The sequence below is a fragment of the Podarcis raffonei genome, chromosome 6, assembly GCF_027172205.1.
Source record: "Podarcis raffonei isolate rPodRaf1 chromosome 6, rPodRaf1.pri, whole genome shotgun sequence".
Lineage (NCBI taxonomy): Eukaryota > Metazoa > Chordata > Lepidosauria > Squamata > Lacertidae > Podarcis > Podarcis raffonei.
In genome coordinates, this window is record NC_070607.1 from 72,094,977 (window position 1) to 72,119,844 (window position 24,868).

Below are 24,868 nucleotides of genomic sequence, written 5' to 3' on the forward strand. Positions count from 1 at the left end.
GCAGTTTCCCCCCAACCCTGTTTCCTAGCAGCCTTCAGCAGCAATCTGTGACAGGATACATCTCAATCACAACTGTACAGGTTTGCACAGTTTGTGGCCAGACAATTTTTATGTCACACACATGGAAAATATTAGAACTTTAAGTACCATTTTTTTTAATATTAAAAAGATAACACAAATGCTCAACTAACAGCAGTGCTATTAAGGAAAAACTAGATGATTAACCCCCAATCTGTGTCCTTTCATTACTCAAGCAGACACAAATGCGCATATGGCTCACGTTTAGTCTGGGATGGCATAAATATAGGAAAGTGATTTCATATCCTGTCATGATCTGGAATGCCACGAGTAGACTAAATATATCTCAGCAAAAGTGACAACAATTTCTGATCAAGCACAGAGCCATGCAGTGGGGAGAACCGGGCATATGTGCCATCAACCTCGCCTGCCCCCCCCCCCCCAATTAATACAAGCCACTCAAGCTCAGGATTTAGCTGAAAATGCAACCGGATAGGCAGGAAAAAAGGGAAGCGGGTAAGCCATTGAAAAAAACCAAGCCTTTCCCACATCCAAGCAGGCTACCCTCAGCACCCGCCCACTTACTCGGAGCACTTCTGTATCCGAAAGCAATTCGCTCACAACAGGAAATGGGAATATTTTTTTTTCCTTTTTTGCATTTAAAGGTCTACCAGCTAGAGCATTATGCGATATATGCACAGAACGAATGCATTCAAAATGACAGCCCGACAAACTGAAAACAATACAGGATATATATAAGGAGCACAACCTTGAGCGGCCGCTTGCAAAGCCTTCCCGAGATTTGCATGCCATAATGGAAAAAAGCCCCCACACAATTCGGTACACTCACATTGTTTAAATAGCTCCAGACACAAAGCCATGACACAAGATGGGGGGGGGCTAAAAAGGGAGAAAGAAGGGAAAGAGAGAGAGAGAGAGAGAAAAGAGAAGAGGAGACTGTTCTTCCTTTCGCCTTGAAAGCGAAGAGAAGGAATCGCACTACGGCAGAAGGGCAGAGCCGGGTTTCGCCCTGTTCATTGAGAAAAAACACACGACAACAACAACAGCAGCGAGCAGCTCCCGGGCGAAGAAGGAGGAGTGGACGGCGGGCGAGAGACCAGAGCCGGGCCGGGCCTGCCCTGCGGAGATCCGGGCAGCGGCTGCTGGGCGACGCTGGAACCGGCGCTGGAAAAAGACACAAAGTAACCGAGCCGCGCAAGCGAGCTTTGGCCGCGCACACTCACCCTCCTCCCTCACTCAGCCAGCCCCATCCGCTCCCGTTATGTACTTCCAAGGGGAGGAGCGTCGGGGGGCTGCGAAAGACCCGGGTTCGCCACGCCCACCTTCGCCGGGCCGCGCCCGGAGACCGGAGGAGGCAGGCCCCGAAGGCGGCCAAGGGCTGCGGGCGGCGCGGCGCAGGGGCTGAGAAGACCGAGGAGGCCGGGCTGTAGGAGGAGGAGAACACCCAGCCGCTCCCGACGGCGGGGGAAGGAAGCCTGGCCGGGGCTGCCAATGGCAGGAGAGGGGAGGGCGCTGCTGCGCCGCCCGGACCCTCGTCGGCTGTGGCGAGGCGCGCAGGACGAGCCAGCCGCTCCTTGCAGCTCACAAGCGCCCTCCGCGAAACCAGTTCCAGCTAGTATTCCGCACATGCTCACAAGGTGCCCATTCGCGCGCTGCCTGCCCCCCCTTTTTTTGCGGGGAGGAGTATGTGTGTGTTGGGGGGGGGATAGATATGGAGAGCGCGTGAAGGAGGTGGGAGCAGCGCGAGGTGTGGCGCCCGGGTGGGCACCGCTCTTGGCACCCGCCGGCGCCCGGCTACACGCGCGCCAGCTTCGCGAGGCTTCCTTCCCGCGGGGGCGGGGATGGGCGGGAAGGACGAGCAGATGGACGACAGGTGTGTGCGCGCGCCCCCGGGGAGGGGAAGGGAGGGGGCGCTTCCTGGCAGCGCGGCCGATGGCGGGAAGAACCACGCGCGACTCCAAAGCAGCCCTGAAATAGCTCCGGATCTCGCCGAGGGATGCTTTCCATCTTTGGTTGCTTCGAGGACAGGCGCCGAGAGCAGGCTCCCTCCTTCCCACCTGCAGCTCCCACATCATTTGTTTCCATCCTAGGAGCCAACTCGTGGGAGCTGAGATCCCATTGACAACCCCCCATAAAGTATTTGAGGGGCCAGCCCCCCCCACCCCCAAGTTGATGGGTAAAGGTAAAGGGACCCCTGAAAATTAGGTCCGGTCATGGCGGACTCTGGGGTTGCGGCGCTCATCTTGCTTTATTGGCCGAGGGAGCCGGCGTACAGCTTCCGGGTCATGTGGCCAGCATGACTAAACCGCTTCTGGCGAACCAGAGCAGCATACAGAGACTCCGTTTACCTTCCCGCCGGAGCGGTACCTATTTATCTACTTGCACTTTGACTTGCTTTCGAACTGCTAGGTTGGCAGGAGCAGGGACCAAGCAACAGGAGCTCACCCCGTCGCGGGGATTTGAACCGCCGACCTTCTGATCGGCAAGTCCTAGGCTCTGTGGTTTAACCCACAGCGCCACCGGATATTGCCATTCAAATGGTGTGTGCACACCACATTTTGTGATTGACAATACAGGGTGGGGCTTATCTGCCCCCAATATTTTATTCAAGTTGGCACCCCTGTTTTCCATCAAAACCAAGGGCAGAGGATGGTGCCAGCTTCATTGTCCCCAATGCCAGTGAGTCTAATTGGCCTCAGCTCTGCATGGATTATATTTCAGGCACAGTTTTGTGCCCGGTGGTTGCCCCTTCCTTAGGATAGCCTAAGGCTATCATTATTAAAATACTTTTATACTAGCAGTTTATCTCTGGAGTTTATGGCAAGAGTAGGGAGCCTGTGACCCTCCAGGTCATTGGACCCGAAAACCCTGCTGGATCAGGACAAAGGCCCATGTGGGCCAGCATCTTACTCTCACATTGGTGAGCAAGTTACCTATCCATCAAGCAGGAATGGGAGTGCAGTAGAGTGCTCCTCACTTGATGCGACTCCCACTTCCATCAGCCTCAGCCAGCAAGGCCAGTGGTTAGGGAGGATGGCAGTTGTAGTCCAGCAACATCTGGCCGCCACCTTGGCAACCTCTGTTTTACCAACAAGGCACAAGATTACTGCTGGCTTTTTTTTGCAAACTGCTTTGAGGGCTCTTTTTTTAAAACAAAAACAACCCCCCCACACACAAACCATGTCAAGCCGTGTATACATTTTAAGAAATGAAATATTGTGGGTGGAGGTATACAAATCTGGCCTCTAAAAAGTCAGAGCATTCAGCATGACCTTGGGCAAGGCAACATCTACTGCACAGGGCTATTACAGTGAGTTAAGGGAAGCCACACAGGCACCTTGACCTCCGTGGAGAAAGAGAGAGTTAAAAATAGAATGAATGAACAAGAAACCTTCAGTCCCTGCTGCCTTAACAATGCCAGGCATCTCTTCAGACTGTTTGTGAGTAAACATGCTGGATACACACCATAGTAGGGCTGGGGAGGCTGACCCACTGAATTTTCAGCTCCCATCAGCTCTAGTCAGCATAGCCTGTGGCCAGGGATGATGGACAACAGCTGGGAGGGCCACAGGTTAGCCATCTCTCTGCTAAGGAAAGGAAGGATTGAGGGGAGTGGGGAGTAAGCCAGACCCTGAAAACCTACAGCAGTTCACTTAATGAGCATCCAGAGGCACTGAGTTGGTTTCAGCTAGAAACAAAAATGCTTTTCTAGGTGACCCTCCAAATAAGCAAGGCAATAAGATTAAGAAAATGCGAATTGCCTTGCTCTGTCCAAGGACCACCAAGTACAGCGTTTTGTTTCCAGCTGAAGTCAACCCAATGGCTCTGGATGCTTTCAAATTGAGCACAGCCTCTGTTGTTTGTTTCTGCATCTGACATTCAGATATACCTATACTGGAGGTCATTCTATCATTTTTGAGATTGCATCCCAGTACAGCTTTCGCCACTCTTTTGTTGACTATGAGGGCCACTCCATTTCTTTTACGGGTTTCTTGCCCACAGTAGTAGATGTGATGGTCATCCGAACTGAATTCGCCCAAGTTCTTAAAGAAATGGGAGTGCCTGATCACCTCATCTGTCTCCTGAGAAATCTCTATGTGGGACAAGAAGCTACAGTTAGAACTGGATATGGAACAACTGATTGGTTCAAAATTGGGAAAGGCGTACGACAAGGCTGTATTTTGTCTCCCTGCTTATTTAATTTATACGCAGAATACATCATGCGAAAGGCTGGGCTGGATGAATCCCAAACTGGAATTAAGATTGCCGGAAGAAATATCAACAACCTCAGATATGCAGATGACACAACCTTGATGGCAGAAAGTGAGGAGGAATTAAAGAACCTTTTAATGAGGGTGAAAGAGGAGAGCGCAAAATATGGTCTGAGGCTCAACATCAAAAAAACGAAGATCATGGCCACTGGTCCCATCACCTCCTGGCAAATAGAAGGGGAAGAAATGGAGGCAGTGAGAGATTTTACTTTCTTGGGCTCCATGATCACTGCAGATGGTGACAGCAGCCACAAAATTAAAAGACGCCTGCTTCTTGGGAGAAGGGCAATGACAGGCCTAGACAGCATCTTGAGAAGTAGAGACGTCACCTTGCCAACAAAGGTCCGTATAGTTAAAGCCATGGTTTTCCCAGTAGTGATGTATGGAAGTGAGAGCTGGACCATAAAGAAGGCTGATCGCCGAAGAATTGATGCTTTTGAATTATGGTGCTGGAGAAGACTCTTGAGAGTCCCATGGACTGCAAGAAGATCAAACGCATCCATTCTTAATGAAATCAGCCCTGAGTTCTCACTGGAAGGACAGATCGTGAAGCTGAGGCTCCAGTACTTTGGCCACCTCATGAGAAGAGAAGACTCCCTGGAGAAGACACTGATGCTGGGAAAGATGGAGGGCACAAGGAGAAGGGGGCGACAGAGGATGAGATGGTTGGATAGTGTTCTCGAAGCCACAAACATGAGTCTGACCAAACTGCGGGAGGTAGTGGAGGACAGAGGTGCCTGGCGTGCTCTGGTCCATGGGGTCACGAAGAGTCGGACACGACTAAACGACTAAACAACAACAACAACAACATACTGGAGGTTCCTCTTTCAAGGCTTAGAAAGGCACTTGGCTATCATGAGAATTCTGCCCGCATTTTCCCTGTCTTTGTAACCATAACAACAAAAACTTGGAAAGAATAATGGCCTTTTATAAGGTCCTACATATAAGCAGTTTATAATCCGTTCCAAAATTCCATGCTTGCACAGTGAACTATAGAACATTCACAAAAGCTGACTTATTTTTCAATGGAAACTTAGTGCCTTAGCATCCAGAACAGACACACTGAAAGCAGAATCAAACACAGGTTTCTAGACTGGATATTTCTTCAGCTCTCTGGTACAGCTTGATCTTATGCATGTTTACTCAGAAGCAAGTCCTACAGTTTTCAGTGGGCCTTGTGTCCAAGTAGGTGTATATAGGATTCCACATTTGCTTTGAAAGCACAGACTCCTTGACTTTGGAAAAGGGGAGGGGTTGTTTTCCAAACACTCTTTGAGTATCAAGAAGATCTCCATGGAGGAAACATTACAATAATAAATTTAAAATAATGGGCATGTTGTCAAAATGGAAAGAGTTATATAAGAGGAATGTGGCAAGTGGTCATTGAACTGTCAGCAATTGGTTTGCACTGTAGGTTTCAAGTAAAGTACTTTATATGCAAGTAAAATGATAGGTGGTTTTATATGTATAACTAAAAGGCCCATTAAGATAAATTTAGAGCTGCTTGCAGTATAAAGCGTACTTTATATTGTGCTGCAGAAATAAAATGCAACATATCTCGATAATGTTCTGCTTTTAGATTATCTGTTTCAGCTATGTCTTCTTTTTTAAATCGGAGATAAGCATGCATTTTTCACTATGGCTGCAACATATTTTACATAAATTAGTCCATTGTTGTGAGTGTATTTCAATGTATTTTAATTTTTTATTTCAAGAGATGAAGCCTGTCATCTTTCAGCATGTTATAGGTGGAGTGGTTCTCCTGCAAGGACAAGACTTTTCTATTTTGGGGTGGATAAAATAGAAACCACTTAACTTCTCCATGCGTTTTATGGGCAATAATAGGCTGGCAATGAGCTTTAAGGGACAAGCAGGCTTACTTGAGTGGGGAAAGAGCACCAAACTTAAAAGCGGGAGAAATCTTTAATAAAAAAATATTAATACCAGACAGCAATAATTGAACACAGCGAAATTACAAGTGCCCTAAAATGAAGAGAGGAGTATAAAACTTTGAACAAGTTAAAACTGGGGGGTGAGGGTGGAAAGAAAAACACATGCACACAAAGAGATGTGGGACTCGCGAGAAGTTTGCACAAACAAACCTAAGGAAAAATAAGAGAAAACAAATGGCATGAAAAATGAACTAGGTGTTTGTTGGAAAACAGAAAGTGATTAGAATAAAAAGAAACTAGTTACACAAAAAGCTCTACAACTGAACTGAGGGAGAGGGAAAATGGAGTGACCCTATGCTGAGCTCTCCTAAAAGTCTGCAGACTAAGAACCAGATTGACACAAATGGGGGAGAAAATATAAGCAGTGGAAAAACAAGGTGATTGAACTACTGATTTTAATTGTTAGGGGGGAAAGTGATTGAGAAGGATGCCAATAGTCCACTGCTCTTCTGCACACCCTGCTTTTCCCAGGCAGAACATCTGTTTCCCAAATCACGGTAATTGGCATGCCACGGGGAAACAATTCACTGCAATGAAAACCTAGATCTGTCCATCAAAACAAAAGATCTCTCCACTCAAGCTCAGCATTTCATTCACCAGCTTAGTTTTGCTTTTAAAAAATATATGCAGCTTTATTCTAAGTGACAAAATTCAGGATTTTTTGGATGCCTGAGACCACAGAACAACATGAGACTTTAGGGAGTCCCTGAACTGACTTGAGGCATCTTGCTGAAAGGCACACTTTGACTCAGGCAGGTGGAAATGTCATCCGATCAGCCCATTTGCCTTGTAATTCAGAGTGCACACAGAGCAAATGTGCACCTCTCATAAATACTCTTGCCATTCTTGTGGTTTCTACTACATTTATTTAATCCATGGGCTGGCACAGTCCTCTTGCTGACCTTGGAAGTCACATCTAACCTTCTGATGAAACTTAATAGGAGGGAGGTATCCAATGGGTGAAATGACCCCATAATCAAGCATATACCAATAGCCTTCTTCAAACGGCTGATGGAGCAGAACTGAACATCTCAGACAGAAACATGACCAATGAAGATGGTTTTTCCAGATGCTGTCAAGTGGGCTTGACAATCAATCTCGTTCCTTGAGCTGGATTAGGGAGGAAGCATATGTGTCAGAGGCTCAGGAGCAGAAGCACAGGGGAGAGAGCAAATAGAGAGCGAAGGAGAGGAATCCGAGGGGAGCGTAGGGGAGTATGACAGTGACCCGAGAGATTCCATGAGCTTCTCCAGCAAATCAGAAGATTCCCAGAAGGGGGCGCCTATGGTAAGGGCAAGGGGGGTCCCAGGGGGGACGCACCAGAAGCAAGGGGCCAGCGGGGACTCCCAAGGGAGCAGCGGAGGATCAGGACCAGCTCCCCCACCAGAGCGCAGTGGGGGGGAAGAGTCACATGAGTCAGGACCAGCCTCTCCTCAAGCGGGGAGAGAAGATGAGTCAGGGCTGACCACGCCCCCATCGGAAAGTGGGGAAACGGAGGGGAGGTCAGGTCCAGCTAGCCTCCCCGAAGGAGGGAGCAGTGACACAAGTGTAACGGTCAGAAGGAAAGTGGGAGGCTGCGCGCGCGCGCCAAGTTCAAATGTGCAGGAGCGCGGGACAGCAGAAAACCCGGATTGGGAGCCAGGTCCTAAAGCCCGAAGGAGGGAGGGGGAAGAGTCAGGGGACTCAGCGTCAGAAGAGTCTAGGAAGGGTGAGACCCCGACGAGCAGGCGGACCCAGAGGAGGAAGGAACAGAGGAAGAGGTGGAGTAAGGCTAGAGTCTTAAACTGGTGTCAGGGGGGAGGAGATTCAGACGGAGCTTCGGCGGTCTAAGGTTAGAGACGTAGCGTTGCACGCTGCGCGTGTGGAAGTGAAACTGAACTTCAATAAAGACTTAAACTAAAGAACGAAGCAGCGTTGGTCTTCTGTGAGCTGGGACCTCGGGCAGCGCTGACAATATGCATTACCTAAACTGCATGCTCTTCAAAAATAGCTAGTTAGTTCTGTAATTTATTTATGATTCACTGATGCACTACTGCCCTGCAGAGATGTGTGAGGGCTGACTTTTAAAGGGAAGGAGATCAGCACACAGTGGAGAGACTATCGAGTCTCTTTCAAGACAAGCACTCAGAATTTGTTCCTTGGACTATCTCAAGATTCCATCCGTGCGTCTAATACACATTAATCAATCTGACCTCATGCTGAAAAATTAAATAGCAAGATATAAATCCTTGGTTGGGATCCAATAATCCTATTATTGTTATGGACGAGAATATATCAGTTTGGAGCATGGGCTGAGCCAGCTAGAATGATGATACTGTCTTTTGAGCCTCTGAAGAAAATGAAAAAACATGAATTCCATTCTTTTCTGCCTATGTAAGAATGATTAATAATCTCAGGAGCTGTACAAATACCTATTGTATAGATATTTTAAGGGGAAGGCATTTAGAGAAGGATAGTATCAGTGATTCTTGTTGATATCTTTTGTGTAAACTAATTCTTTGTGGAAGGCTCAATAGCTCAATAGCAGTTTGTCTGCCTTGCATGCGGAAGATTCCAGGTTCCATGCCCAGCGTCTCCAGCTATGGCCAGGAATGTCCCTCTCTCAAACTATGGGGACCTAGGGTCAGTCAATGAGAACAATATCGTTCTCAAGGACCAATGGTCTTAACTCTGCAAAAGGCAGCTTCCCAAATTCCTAAATGCTCAGAATAATCATGTTCTTCTTTACAGACTGTGTGGGTTATTGTAACTATTATGAGCACAGAGTGGGCAGCTTGTTCCCTACGACTTGCATGCCATTGTGCTGGCCAATTCACATGAGGACGTAGCTGACTAAGTCATATTCAGGGTACATCCATTGAGATCAATGGGCTTGACTAACTTAAGTCCATAGATTGTTGTTGTTTAGTCATTTAGTTGTATCTGACTCTTCGTGACCCCATGGACCAGAGCACGCCAGGCACTTCTGTCTTCCACTGCCTCCCGCAGTTTGGTCAAACGCATGCTGGTAGCTTCGAGAACACTATCCAACCATCTCGTCCTCTTTCTTCCCCTTCTCCTTGTGCCCTCCATCTTTCCCAACATCAGGGTCTTTTCCAGGGAATCTTCTCTTCTCATGAGGTGGCCAAAGTAGTGGAGCCTCTACTTCATGATCTGTCCTTCCAGTGAGCACTCAGGACTGATTTCCTTAAGAACGGATAGGTTTGTTCTTCTTGCAGTCCATGGGACTCTCAAGAGTCTCCTCCAGCACCATAATTCAAAAGCATCAATTCTTCAGCAATCAGCCTTCTTTATGGTCCAGCTCTCAAGTCCATCGATTACACTAGGTCTACTCAGAGTATGGCTTAGTCAGTTACAGTCAACCGAGTCCTATCCACGCAGTCTCCTGCTTCCTTTCCCCACATGTAGTGCAATAGGTCAGTGTGTCTGGTTGTTAACCAGAAGATTGGTGGTTCGAGCCCATCCAGGGATGGCTCTGGGCTGGATTCCTGCATTGCAGGGGTTGGACTATTTGACACTCGGGTCGCTTCCAACTCTACAATTTCATGATTCCATGTTCTTTGGCTAACTGTGCAAATTCCACCAGTTTGAGGTATCCAAGATCACTGCCAAATAGCTCTGCCATTCTTGAGACATGACCCCTTTCAAACAGGATAGAGCTCACCAGCTTCGATAGCTAGAGCAAGCAGAAAGACAGTGGAAATGCAAAAAGGTAACACTTGGTGGTGGTAAGCAGGATGCAACTTTCAGAACATATCTTGTCCAACCAGGACACATCAGAAATGATGCTAGTAGAATGTCGGTCTTGGTGAGGACAGACTTTCATGGGGTTTGCTGGGATTATGATTTCTCCATCAAAACAGATTCAGAGTGTAGATCTAGACTGCTCTTTGCAGCATGTGCTTTTATGTATCAGCTCCATTTGCTATGCAAGGCTTCTGCCTGCTCTTGTACCCTAGCAATAATGTAATCAACAAAAATCAATAATCAATATTTTAACCAACAGGGGAAGTCCTGTTGGTTAAAATATTTTTACCTCAAATTCCATCCTCTTGGCTTATGGGTACTTTTAAGCATAACCATTTTTCCTGACTCCATAGTAGATAAACATATACTGCCTCTTCCATTGCTGTTATGCCAATATTATCTCAGAAAATATACATCCCCCCCCCCCGCTTCATGCCAGTATGGAAGATAATGGTTGTTCAACATTTTATTTCTTGCCTTGTGTGATCAGTTTTAGGTTTGGCCCACATGCTTGGAAGTATATCAGAGACACTTTTCATGCTTTTATTGTAGTGCAATATCCTTGCATGCCCTGAAGACAAAGCACGCATGTTCTAGATTTTGCTGTCTGAGCATCTGTGGTGAATCACTGCTCACTTTTTACACCACAATGTGGGAAAGGATCTGAAGATGAGTTGGGGTGAAGGTAAGAACATCTCTGTTGTGTTTCCATGGGTGACACCATTCTGTGATCAATATAGACAGTTGTACGGTGTAAGACACTCTGTGATCATGACTCATAATAAGAGTAGGCTGTAATACATTGATCCAAGTTAGAGAAAGTTATATTTAACAGGGAAACTCAAATTGAATAGGAGTGTGAGTGCTTTCATGGATCACAGAACTTTCCAGACCGAGTTTCATCACCAGTGCTTCTGTCCAATGAAGAGTTACGTGGCTCAAGAATACAGTTAAACCCTTATTCTTTGGGATCAGCGCAGCAACCACTATCTATAGTGCTGACTCCAGGGCTTGGGGAGGCAGGGGTAGCGCATCCTGTTTTGCCGCCTGAGGTGCTACTGCCTCCACCTCCCTTACCTGGGTTACATGGCAGTGCCTGTGAAGCAGTGGTGGTGGGTTCTGGCAAGATCTTTTGCTGGAAGCCAGTGCTGCTGCTACCCCACCAGTGGTAGGGCAGATGGGTTGTCTGTGGGCGCACCACTTCCTGGGCCTCTGCTGCCTGAGGTGACTACCTCACCCCAACTCATGGGCCAGCTGGCCATATTGGGGGGCATCCTTGATAGAAGCCTCCTCTTCTGTAGCAGTAGCCAGGGTTTTTCCCCCAGCCGGAACTCATTAGAACTTAGTTCTGGCATTTTTCAGTTGGGTGCCATTGCCATTATAAGAGAACGATGGAGGTATTCGTGGTGAGTTCTGGCACCTCTTTTTCTCGAAAAATAGCACTTCTTCTGAACTATGTGTTCACACAGCACATAGTTAAACTATGGAATTGGTTCCCACAAGACTGGATAGCTTTCAAAGAGGATTGGACAAATTCCTAGCCACTACTAGCCAAGATTGCTGCATTCTACCTCTGCTGTCATAGGCAGTATGCCTCTGAGTAACAGTTGCTGGGAATTGCTTTTGGAGAGAGTGCTGTTGCACTCATGTCCTGGTTTTTTTATTGGCTTCATATAGGTTGGCCACTGTGAGAACAGGATGCTGGGCCAGATGAGCCTTTTTGGCCTGATCCAACAGGCTCTTCTTATGTTAAAAGCTTTGGGCAGAACTCAATGTTGTGCTCTTCCAAACATTCCATCTGTGGAAGCACTACAGCCTGCCAGGTAGAATGAGTCCTCTACATGCTGTTCTGGGGGTCCTCCAGACCCCCTCCCTAAACCAATTCCAGGGGGTGCATAGGGAAAGGAGAGAGGAAGAAGCCCCTTTGTGCAAGTGGAAGTCCTTGTGCAAGGTTTCCACTAAGGGGGCTGGTTAGGTGATTCTCACCCTTTAGTAGATATAGCAAGACTTCAGTAGCTGTAGCAAGATCATCATATAATTCCATCAATACATGTCATTGTTTCATTTCCCACCTTCACAAAAGAATGAATTGATGTAAGAAAAGTCTCACCTGACTTTAATCCAAGATATATTGTTATTTTTTAAAAAATCTCAGAACAAACTGAATACAAATCTGGGACATGCAATTTACATTTAAGTTCCACTATACCCCAATGCAGGACGCGGGTGGTGCTGTGGGTTAAAGCCTCAGCGCCTAGGACTTGCCGATCGAAAGGTCGGCGGTTCGAATCCCCGCGGCGGGGTGCGCTCCCGTCGTTCAGTCCCAGCGCCTGCCAACCTAGCAGTTCGAAAGCACCCCCAGGTGCAAGTAGATAAATAGGGACCGCTTACCAGCGGGAAGGTAAATGGCGTTCCGTGTGCTGCGCTGGCTCGCCAGATGCAGCTTGTCACGCTGGCCACGTGACTCGGAAGTGTCTGCGGACAGCGCTGGCTCCTGGCCTATAGAGTGAGATGAGTGCACAACCCTAGAGTCTGGCAAGACTGGCCCATACGGGCAGAGGTACCTTTACCTTTACTATACCCCAAGGCATCATTTTAAACAGAAAATTAACAGGCATCTTTAGAAAGGGCTGCCGGTCTTGCTAGTATTTCTTAAGATATTTCTTCTCCCACCTCTCCAAATATCAGGCAGATGAAGGAAAACTCTATTTGCTGTGTACAGTAGAGAACACTGAGTCGCTCTTTAAAAACAAAACAAAACCTTACACTACAATGCTATGCAGGTCTGCTCAGAAGAGAGTAACACCAGTTTCTATGAGACTTACACCCAGGATCACAACTTTAATGCTTTAAATGTAACAGCAAATACCGAGATGCATGCGATTCTCAGGCCCCACAACACCAGCTCCTAGTTCTTTTCTATACGGGTTGGGAGATTTCTAGTTACTTCAAAGACATTTGGCACCACAAGGGTAACGTAAGAGACCAATTGAGTAACATTAGGCAACCAGATGGTCAGAAGGCAGCGCAGGCTGGAGACAAGAGATTGGAACGCATATGAGATAATTTCACAGCAAAACAGAAGATGCATGCCAAAGCGACTGCTAAGACACAGCTGACGTGCCAGAATTAGAATAAGTCAACACAAGTCAATATTACGTGTCTGTGCAACCCTTGTGCTCGTGGAACCCATACATTACTCTAAAAAAACCCCAAAACCAAAACCCACCTCTGACAAAATGTGAGAACACAAAACATTTTTGGAGTGTTGGGTTTTTAGCTCCGTCTCAGAATTTTGGAGATCTGGCACATAGACTTTGAGTGCCAGAACTGACATATGCATGAAGTGCTCTACAAAGCCTCTGGGTGCATCTGCTTTCTCACATTCATATGGGAATTTTGTTGCTTTATTTATTGTATAACAAACAAGTCTTGCCTAACTTAGGTGTCCTATCATGGGTGTGGCCAAGGGGAGACGGGGGACGGGCAGCTGCCCTCTTAAATAAATAAAAACCAATACAAATCAATACAAATCTGAGGTTCTACCCTCGTAATAAAAGCCTGTCCTCCCCAAAAAAAAATCCTGGCTGTGCCCATGTGTCCTATCTAATGCTATTTTACAGGAGAAGCTTCTGCCTTATGTGTGGATGGAAGCAAGGGTCACAGTGATTACAACAAAAACCAGCCAACCATAAGAACCTGCTCTTTTGAACCAGGACACAATTTTCCCCACTGTGGTCCTCACCTCCCACCTTAGTAGACTTATTGGCCACTATATCAACCACAATCAGGCAGGCTTCATCCCAGAACAACAAGACATCATCATCATCATTTATGCAGGTATTTAGATTTGCACAAAATGCTTTACAATCCTTGCCAAAGCTGGAGGTTTCCATTGGTTCAAACTAGTCCTGTGAGCACAATAGATATTGTTGTCTGTAAATTACTGTTTTCATAAGGCACAGTAGGAAACCTGTTTCAGCACACGGGGTCACCTTCTGGTGTCTGCATGCCAGTGATGGGCAGGGCTATACACAAAATGGGAGTGGCCAGAGCAAAGGGCGTGCCCCTTATTAACACTGTAGACTAAGCTAATTTCCATCCATGCAAAAGCCAGAAGTTTGTACACACACAAGCCAATGCACCATCCTCCTCCATCTGCACAAGCAAGAGACATTACCATCGTTCACATTCCAGCCATGCAAAAGCACTCAAGGAGGGTGAAGAGCAGGGCTGTTGTGCCTAGTGGCCTGGGGAGAAGGATGAGGGCTGTGTAAAGAAGCCTGGAGGGGCACATTTGGTCCTGAGGTTCCCCACCCCTTTCCTAAAGGGTTCTGTGTACTTTAAACGGTACACAGAAAAGGCATTGCCAAAGCATAGAAATATTTAGGCTACATTACAGCAGAAGCATTCCTAGGCAGGGACTACTGATTTGCAGCCTTCACTCACTAACAAATCACAGCTTGCCTCTGTTTATCGACCTGGATGTGGGGAAACTTGCCTGACTACATTATGCAATAAACCCCTTGGTCCAGAGAAATAAATTGATGCATGTAGAGAACATGGGCGGAATATACATCTTGCTCTCAAAGGTACATAGCTATAATAGAACCAGCTCTTCTTTATCTATACCAATATCCACTATGTGCTAACGCTCCCTGCCTCCCTTTTTCCCACACAAATACTGGAGACAGAATTAATCAAAAAGGTCGCCTTGCAAATGAGTGCTCACCTACCCACAAACCACACATGTCAACTGCACAATCCCCTGCCTACTTCCAGAGAAATCTATTTCTGGAGATGGAATCTAGGGCAAAAGAAGTAGAAAGTCTTACAGGGGAAAAATAATTATTACAGACACGGAAAGTGATGTGGGGTCAGAGCTGGTTGATATGATTAGTAACGGGCCTCTCTGTTGAACTTTAGCATCTCATGGATAACCACTGAGCTGTGCTCTGTCAGTGGCAGGTTATTCTTTGTCCATGCAGTTACATTATAATTTATAATAAATAAATCAAGCCAAAAAAACCCGCTCCGGTGGGAGGTGGGAATTCATGTACAGAATAGCAACTTGTAAGAACTATCTCAGTCCAAGTACTGAGGCCGGATGGATGCCTTGCATCCAGTTATGTGGGATCCACATCTTCTGCCTAGGCTATTTTGATAGGACCCCCCAAATCCCACCACACACATCTATTTGTTCTGAGGAAAGAAAATCAAAACTATTCTTCATTCCCCCACTCCGAAATGCAGAAGTGCAGAGAACTCTGGATGTCTTTATTAAAGCCGGAGATACAAATAGGCTGACAGCAGAATGCCTGCCAAGTAGATGAGTAGATTTGACTGGCTGTATTCCCCTTCCCAGTCCCAGTCCCAGTCCCCCCCCCCTTAATTTGCCAAGGTACAAAAGCTTTGTTTAAGGCACTATCCAGGGCAGGCAGTAATCTCTGCAGCTGTCAATCCTGGTGCTAACTTTCATGTAATATGTAACCCAAGCTTGAATTTGCAGAAAGAACAGGAATGTTGGGCTGCTTATTATGATTGCTGTCAGCTTCTGCCTCTTCACTGTGTGTGTGTGTGTGTGTGTGTGTGCGCGCACACACACACACACATATCTTAGTTCACAGCAAACAGGATGCACAGTCCTCAAAAGAAAGATGCTAAGCCAGGGGAGACAGACCGACAGAGAAATTCAAATGAACCAATGAGAAATTCAGCAAGAACAAAAGTCACAGCAGGAGTGAAGAATTCTAGCATTTGTTGTTGGAATGCAAAAGCCTCCTTGATTAGCCCCCCCCCCATGGCTCTATTTTAGTGATCAGTGGTTCTCAAATTCTCTACGCACAAGATCCATTTGAAATGGCTGAAAATTACTTAAGGCCCGCCAGTCACAAAGTGGTGATTCAAGGGCTAAGCCAGTGACAAGATGGAGGCAGAGACTGGCATAATCATCTGGCAATTACTGATAACAGCTTCTCCTGATATCTAATCCATCTTTGGAAATTGCTAAAGTTCCTTCCTTGTGGCAAGGAATTCCATAGCTCAGCTTTCATCATGCTAAGTACCGACATTTGCTCTGGAGATGTTGAGACTCAGCCACCCCATTTTAGGCAGAATTTGCTGATTCAGGGCCTCAACGCAGAAATGAATGACCTTTCCCTTCCACATGCCTCTCAAAGTATTTTTACCCATATCCTGTAATTTATTCTCCCCTTCTCACTGCTTGTACCTTATGTTCTCCCCCACTCCAACCCCTTATCCATGACTACAATGGTACCTTGGTTGTTGAACTTAATCCATTCCGGGAGTCTATTAGACTCCTGGAACTGTTCGAAAACCAAGGTGTGGCTTCTGATTGGCTGCAGGAGCTTCCTGCACTCAATAGGAAGCCACGGAAGCGGAGTGAGACGTTCAGCTTCCAAAAAACGTTTGCAAACTGGAACACTTACTTCCGGGTTCGTGGCGTTCGGGAGCCGGTTTGTTCGGGAGCCAAGCCATTCGACAAGTATCACTGTACTAGCCATAGTGGCCATGTTCTACCTCCACTGTCAGAGGCAATATGCTTCTGAATACCAGTTGCTGGAAAATGCAGGAGGGAAGACTGCTGTTATGTTCAGATCCTGCTTGGAGGCTTCCCACAGGTATCTGGTTGGCTGCTGCAAGAGCAGGACGCTGGACTAGATGGGCCTTTGGCTCGATCCAGCAGGCGCTTCTTATATCCTTAACCTTAAGAGCCAGTGTGGTGTAGTGGTTAAGAGCAGTAGATTTGTAATCTGGGGAACCGGGTTCGCGTCTCCGCTCCTCCACATGCAGCTGCTGGGTGACCTTGGGCTAGTCACACTTCTCTGAAGTCTCTCAACCCCACTCACCTCACAGAGTGTTTGTTGTGGGGGAGGAAGGGAAAGGAGAATGTTAGCCACTTTGAGACTCCTACGGGTGGTGATAAAGTGGCATATCAAATCCAAACTACTACTACTACTACTACTACTACTACTACTACTACTACTACTCTTCTTCTTCTTCTTCTTCTTCTTCTTCTTCTTCTTCTTCTTCTTCTTCTTAACTTTCTTTCCTTCACCCTGGTTCTTTTATAGTCACTTGTCCCTCTTATAATAGCTTTCTACTTATCTCCTCTTTTTCTGTTCCCATTTTATTTATTTAACAACATCAGCAACAATAACGAATGGTGATCTCGTTTCTCACTTTCTAATTTCCTTCCACATGTCCTTTGGCTTCTCTACTGCAGAGGAGGGAAACTTCCCTTCCCTCTTCCCCCTACCTGAACTTGGCCCCCTTTACTCAGCATGTAAGGATTTGCTGGTGCTGCCACTGGTCTAAACAAACTGTTATGGCACAGGGATAACAGTGGGGGTTGGGGGTAAGGAGGAGGAATCTGTGGTGCTAAGGCCCATCTGAAAGTACCCCCAAGCCCACTGTCACTGCCTGAGAAGCACTGGGATAGGTGTAATCATGTGTCAATCCCCTTTAGGTATAATATAAAGCTTTCCAAACTTTCCAAATCTGACCAAACTGCGGAAGGCAGTGGAAGACAGGAGTGCCTGACGAGCTCTGGTCCATGGGGTCACGAAGAGTCGGACACGACTAAACAACAACAACAAAGCTTTCCAGCAGACTTTTAGAAAGGTTAACCCTTTAGCTGAACTTTGCCTGTTATGCAGCTCTCAAAGGCCAGAGTCATTGCCTGCAAACGACAGAAATCTCAGCATACAAAAAGCTGTCATTGTAGCTGAAAAAATAAAAAAATGCTGAAAGTGTAATTGCAGCGCAATCTGCGAGCTCGTTAACGCAGCCCAACGTTTAATATACGCCAAGAGAGTCTATTCAGATGTCGGGGGCACATGAGGCTGATGTCTTCAGCCAACAGGAATTTAAATCCTTTTCCTATTCCGTCAAAAGGAAAGAGCAGAACAGTGTCTTAACAGCATCAGAATTTATATCTCACTGCCAAGTGCAATTTATTTTTCACGAGACAAGCCATAAATCCCCAAAAGCCACAAATCCCATGCTGATTGCAGCCTGAGCAGCTTTCTTTTCAGTGCACAACATCACAAATTATATGCTCTACAATTTTAATGCAGTCGTCCAAACACGCAAGCACAGTGACAATTGCAACCGTTGTATTACATATGCAGGAAGAAAAATATTTCAGGTTAAGCTGTCTTCTGAAGAACAGCAGGGAGACGTAGGAAGGATGCCATCCTGTCAAAGTATTTGAAAGGCTAAACACACCTTTGAGTTTAGGAGAACTAGATTTGAGGAACACTCATATAATAGAATCCTTGGACTAATCTAGTGTCATTTACATGGACTGTACTGGGCAGAGTGGGTGCTGAACAGGAAATATGTAATTAACAGCTTGATCCTTTTGCATTTTTACACAGAAGTTCTTCGCTAGAGCTAATTCCAAAGTAAATGTGTGTAAGATTGCAGCATTTGCCTGGAGTCCTATGAATATTTCCCACAGGACAAAATGAACTAGATAAACAAGACTAGAGATAGGACTGTAATTCTGATAAAGTGTTTAGACCAGCCTTCCACAGCCTTGTGCCCACCAAAATGTTTTGGACTATTACTCCCATTATCCTCGACCACTGGCCATGCTGTCTGTGGCTCATGGGAGTTCAAGTCTAAGACACCTGGAGGGCACCAGGTTGGGGAAGGGTAATGACAGACTAATAATATGGGCTCCTCTGTGTATATACCGTATATATTTAATGTCAGCAAAGTACCAGTCTGCTATCTTTCCTTTACAAACAGTGTTTAATGCAAAGAGGCTTCAAAATGTCATCGTCTTTAAAGAAATTGTTTGTAACAGTCCCTCCTTATGACACATCTTGGCCATGTTTTGACATTTTGCTAAGTGAGACAGATTCACACTCACAGCTAAGTCTCTTTCTAGACATCTAAGGTGGGATGTTGAGAGAAGTCCATTAGCACTGACTTCTCGGTGATGTTCCAAATGAAATCAGTGGAAAAGCACACCCACCCAACCCAACTATTGTCTGGAGAGACAAAATGAAGCAAGGACTGGGCTCTTAGCTTGCTGTGTGTGTGGCCCCACCCCATCTGTGGGGAAAAAAAAAAAGAATCCTTTGCTGTGAGTAAGAGGATTACGGGTGGAAAGAGAGACCTCTTGGCATCATATAGTACTTGACCAGCTGTTTCACGAACATTTAAAGTCACGTGCCGTTGCTAGCTTAGCTACGTGATGAAGTTTCATCAGCATCCAATAAGTGGTGATTAAAATCTTCGGCAGACCCTGTATTAACAGCAAGTCAGTTTCCAAGATTGTTTTAAACTTGTCATGCCTAGGAAACCAGCCCTTGATGGTGGACAAGATAAGATTTGAAACCACTGCTGGCCGGATCTTAACACCAAGCGTGGTGCTCATAATGCCAAGGTCACAGGTTCAATCCCTGTATGGAACAGGTGCATATTCCTGCATTGCAAGGGGTCAAATTAGATGATCCTCAGGGTCCCTTCCAACTCCACAGTTCTATGATTCTCCCAAGTACATGAGGAGGAGTTATTATATATACTCCTTTAGGATATCACTACAATCAAACAATCCCATTTAGATATATTCATACTAGGGTATGGAAAAGAAACATTTCTATGCCACACTGAAACAGAAAGTGCCTAGCAATGTGGCATAAAGGGAATACAGAGGTACCTCTGGTTACGAACTTAATCCGTTCCGGAGGTCCATTCATAACCAGAAATGGCTTGTAACATGAGGCGCGTTTTTGCTAATGACGCCTCTCGCTGCTGCCGCACAGCTGGAGTGTGACTTCCGCTCGCATCCTGGGGCAAAGTTTGCAGCAAGGGGCATCTACTTCCGGGTTAGTGGAGCACATAACCTGAAGCATTCATAAGGGGGATGGTACATAACACGAGGTACCACTATAGAGGAGAAAGACTCCTCCATAATACTTAACTTTGGCTGGATTGCACTCTATGATTTTTGAGTCAAATCATTCTCTGTAGTGCTGATACAGAAATAGAATATAAGATATAGATGATAGATGATAGATAGATAGATAGATAGATAGATAGATATAGATAGATAGATAGATGATAGATAGATGATAGATAGATAGATAGATACATGCATACATACATAGGTCAACTTCTACATGCTTACGTTAATTGAAACCAGATCCAAATCCCCCATTTAGTGCGTATGGAAAAACCCAGTCACTGCTTCTTTGAAGCAACACCGACCTGGAAATTTATGTTGTGCTCAAAACTCTCTTTACAATGTTCATCACACTCTAGCCAAGCCATGTCTGGCTAGCCCCTCCAGTTCCCGCTTCCCCTCCACTCCAGCCCCATATGGTCAGACTTACTGCTGTTGCTGGGAAGTGTCCGACTGCCACTGATGCTGTTGGCTGGGGGTGGAGAGAGAGACCGCACCGAGATGGTGTCCTCCTCTTGGGAGCAGCCTGCCTGGATTGCTCGGAGGTAGCTGTGGCTCCGGGAGCGAAAGTAACTGGGAAGAGGCAGGTCCAGGACCTCTACAGTGGCCGATTCCGCTTCGCTGTAGGCTGATTCGCACATCCCCTCATATTGGTCGTTCAGCTCTGGTTCTCTTCCCTGCAAGAACAAAGCTGGTCATTCTCCTGCCAAAAGAACTTCCCAGATATGATCTCATGGGTTCCCCTCCCTTTTTGCTTGAATGCATTTATTGTGTTGGTAAAATGTATGAATTTATAAGTGAGTATGTGGAATGAAGTGGTTGAAGGCTCTTCTCTTCAAATCAGAAATGGGGAACATGTGGCCCTCTAGATGTTGGTGGATGACAGCTTCCACTATCCCTGGCCATTGGGCCCTGCCAGCAGGAGCCAGTGGGAGTTATCATCCAACAAGATCTGGAGAGCCATAGGTTCCCCATTCATTCCTGCCTTAAATAATGTACTGTTGGCTTTTGACACAGGTTCATTTTCTCTTGACTTCAAAGCAGGAGAAGCACAACTTGTATCCAAGATAGCGACACAGGCCACCAGCTCTGCTGCATTCTTGTTTGTGAGGTGCTTGTCTGTACCTGTGCTTTGGCATTGCCAATCAGGCAGCAGAAGAGCCAGGAGGTTCACCAAGCCTCTGATGGGTCACCACCATACATTGCTTCTGGGTTGTACTCAAGCTTGGTGCAACACAAGCTGGGCAAGGATGCCGTGAGACTAGTTCAATGGTGATATAAAGTTATTTGAGATCCTCAAAAGATGGGGACATGGAATTTATGTGAATGAGGATGTTACAATGCCCAGGTAAGCTCATGGAGAAAGAACCCAAAAGCGGATTAATCACTCTGTGATGCTCAGCAACTCTTAAGCTTCCACTTATGTCCCCAAATCTAAAAATCTATTCCTGGGTCATGTTTATAATTGGGAAGAATTGATTCTATTCATTTCACCAAAGCCTATCATATTTACATCCAGTTCTAGGCTAAAAGATTCTTCTCAGATTATGCAGAGGAACACAGCAGGGGCTAATGTTTTCTATCCTATCCCAGCTGTTCCTACATAGCATTTGTCCTAAAGCCCTTTCAATATGATGCTGATGCTTTCTCATGTTTGTTAAGCCCAGTTTCCGCCACTAACCTTGGTGTGGCTGACACCAGTTGAACAAGATATCCATATATTTAAACCTTCGTAGGGAATCAATGCATAATAAACAACAATTTAAACTGAAGCAGTAAGGGCCATTTGTTTTCTTAACCTAACCCAGTTTATTTTTTGTCCTTTTTCCTGATCCCTCCATACATGGCATAAATCTTTAAGATGGGTTCCTTCTCTGATTTCCAAAGATATCCTTCATATCTACTGATTTTGAGCCAGGTCAGACCTTGTCACAGGAAGATTTAGCTTGAGCCTCACTCCAGCACTGGAGGGCAACAGGGAACATCTGCCACCACCAATCCACCTCAGAATAAGATGCGGACTCTCTGCTACTTCACTCAGCTCATCCTGGTTTCTCTTACCTCCTCTCAACAGGCAGCCCAGCCTCAAATATTGTGCAATGGTCTTTCAAAGGCAGCACAACTATTCAGAAAGTTTGATACCCAGTAAGCACATTAAAGTGCTGGGAGAGAATCCTGCCTGGGACTTTGGAGAGCTGATGCCAGCCACTGCACCTAGTGCTTAGATAGGTGGATCAGTGGCCTGGATGTATAAGGTAACTTCCTTTGTGCATGTAAGGGGCAGTAGAAGATTTGTCAGATGACGGTACCTGCTCTCCTTGAGTAAATATCTGTGGGATAAATGAGGGTTGTCCAAACATCTGGAAGAAAGAGTTGGAGAAGATTAAAGTGTGAGGGATGGGGATTTCACTGCTTCTGTACAGAAGCACTCTACAGGAATCAAAGAGTGACAGTGGTGACCATGTAACAGTTTTGGTCCATGACGTCCAAGCCAAAGGCTCATGAGGAAGCTAACCAAGCACAGTGAAACAAAAATCAACACAAACAAAACAGACAAAATGATCAGCCCCTGGTTACAGTGAACACTTTGACAAAAACTAATTTTAATACAAGGGTGATCAGCCAACCTTTCACAGTTTGCAGCAAAAGCCTACTCCCCAACTGCCATGAATAATACAAAATCTTGAAGTCCAAATAATAGGAATTGTCTGGGAACTGGAAAAGAGGTACAGAGCTCTACAATATTGGTACTCAGTTTCTGTTGCCCAATCTGAGTCTTTACAGATCTTAGCGTTCTAGATGCTCTTCTAACAAGATCATTCAAAAAATCATGAGCACAATTCCTACACCAAGAACAGCTGTGTTTGTATATTGATTAGTTCTTCTCACCACCAATAGACTGGTCCTCATCAAGCTACCACTGATACGAGTATTTTCAATTTAATCTACTAGGATATACATAGAGCAGGTATTATATTGATTGCTTTGTCAGACCCTTACCACCACATTATGAAGATCTAGTCAAAAAACAGCAAAACACCTGAACCCATTGTAGGCAAGATGCTCCTTTATCATAGCTATGATACCCTGTTTAGTGATAAACAGGGCTCCTTGCCTGAGTTATTTGTCTCAGTAAGGAGCACACTCCCCAACAGACTGGTTGCTGCCAACACATTACATTTCTCTCATTCTTTTCCTTTCCATTCTACTGGCCATTCATATTTGTATAGAGTTAACCTACAAGTCTGTGGAGAATGATTATGCTAGTAAAGCATAATCTAAGTAGAAGAGCTTGGATTCAGAATTCTTAATAAAAGGACTGAGCCTGTGTATATTTACTTTGGAGGAACTTCTGCTGAGTTCAGTTGGACTTATTCCCAAAGAAGTTTGCGCAGGGTTGGAGCCTTAGATGGGGTTGTACATCCCACCTGGACTCAGCAGGAATAGCTGTGTGGTTCAATTTGAGAACTCTTAAGACTAGGTACATGTGGTAGTTACTCTTCATTAAAATGGAATTGATGAAGTAGATTCCAGAACTTCTTGTTTCCCTCATGCTGGAAAAAAAATCTAGGAAAGATAATCCAAACTGAGCCATTGAGAAATGTATTCGGAACAAAGGAAGTTCCTTTGCAATTTTCTTGGTGCTGAATTAATCAGATTTGGGTAGGAAAAGACACCCATTCTCATTTTTTCTTGTTGCGGAAAAAAGGCCACATAAGCCATTTCTAAGTGCTTGCTAGAGAGATAATACGGTTCAGAAATGAAAGCAGGTTTGTGCATATGGTGGGAAATGAAAACCTTTTGAAAATTCAAAAATTAACATTTGGTTTAAAACGACAATCTAAGAACCTGCTTGCTTAAAATGGCAAAGGTTAATGTTGGTATTTTGTATAGATGCCTATCTCCTATCATATGCATATCAATTTTCATGTAATTTGGGTTTAAATGGCTCATGAGTAATTGTATTTCCGTCTTTCTCTTCAGGCATTAGCAGTATCTCTAGGATGCAGCTTCTTTATGGAAAGCCCTGAAGAAATAAAATCTCACAGATTCCCTCACAGCAAGGATAAAATTCACAACGTTTCAACCACAGCAGAAGCACTTGACCATGAGCAAAATTTGAGGGCTGGGCTCATGGATACTGGTAGACCTGCTCAGTGGTCAATTGTATCAATAGAGAATCATGTCATAGTGATCTCCTTTCAACAATGCTGGCAGATTTCAAACAGCCCCCCAAAAAACACTACTACAATTGTGAATCAGGGCTGGCTCTGGGTTTGAGAGGGTGGGCCTATGGATGGTATTCAACTGCTTAGAGTAGACCCATTGAAATTAATGAGCCGCAAATTAGTTATGTTTGTTAACTTCAGTGGGTTTACTACGAGTAGGATTACCATTGAATGCTACCCTATGCTTTCGATAGCTTGTGCATTTTCATTACCCTGTTTTTGCTCTGGCTGTAAATTGCTGTGTGTGTGTGTGTGTGTGTGTGTGTGTGTGTGTGTGTTGGAAAGTGATACAGAAATGTAACAAACCCAAACCTTTCTGCTACCTGAGCCTTAGAAGAATAATGTGCTTGCTACTCTCAAAGGAGTGATTAAAGGAAGTAGTAATTTAGCAAAATGAGTTTGACGCGCTTGATTTGCAACATCCAAGACATGGTTGCTGATTGTTTCTTATTGGACAAATATAATATAGCCTCTTTCCTGAGGATCTCAAACAGCTTCACAAAGTATTTTTTTTATAAAGGGGGAGACACCAGACAAATGGAAGGTATAGACAAATATCACAAAAGCAAATATTGTGCCTGTATTTGAATCTCACATGTGATCCATCCCTTGTGGTACAGAGTCAATGCTGGTCTTCCAGCAAAATGTATTAATAACTTCTGCTTGGTGATGTGTTTACTCAGTATACAT

The 24,868-nt window shown here is 45.4% G+C and overlaps 1 protein-coding gene across 6 annotated transcripts in view; it reads right to left on the reverse strand.

Annotated features, from left to right (window-relative positions):
- DLGAP4 (DLG associated protein 4) overlaps nt 1-24,868 on the reverse strand; it is a 332,681-nt gene that overhangs the window by 55,465 nt on the left and 252,348 nt on the right. For 3 of the 6 annotated variants that reach the window (XM_053393983.1, XM_053393981.1, XM_053393982.1), the window contains 2 exons: nt 22,259-22,309; nt 20,380-20,626 (listed from right to left, as the gene is read on the reverse strand). In XM_053393983.1, coding sequence (XP_053249958.1) covers nt 20,380-20,626; nt 22,259-22,309 — 298 coding nt within the window. Of the gene's footprint in view, nt 1-868; nt 1,132-1,306; nt 1,683-20,379; nt 20,627-22,258; nt 22,310-24,868 lie in introns of those variants that run through there. The other 3 variants (XM_053393984.1, XM_053393985.1, XM_053393986.1) reach the window with 3 other exon arrangements.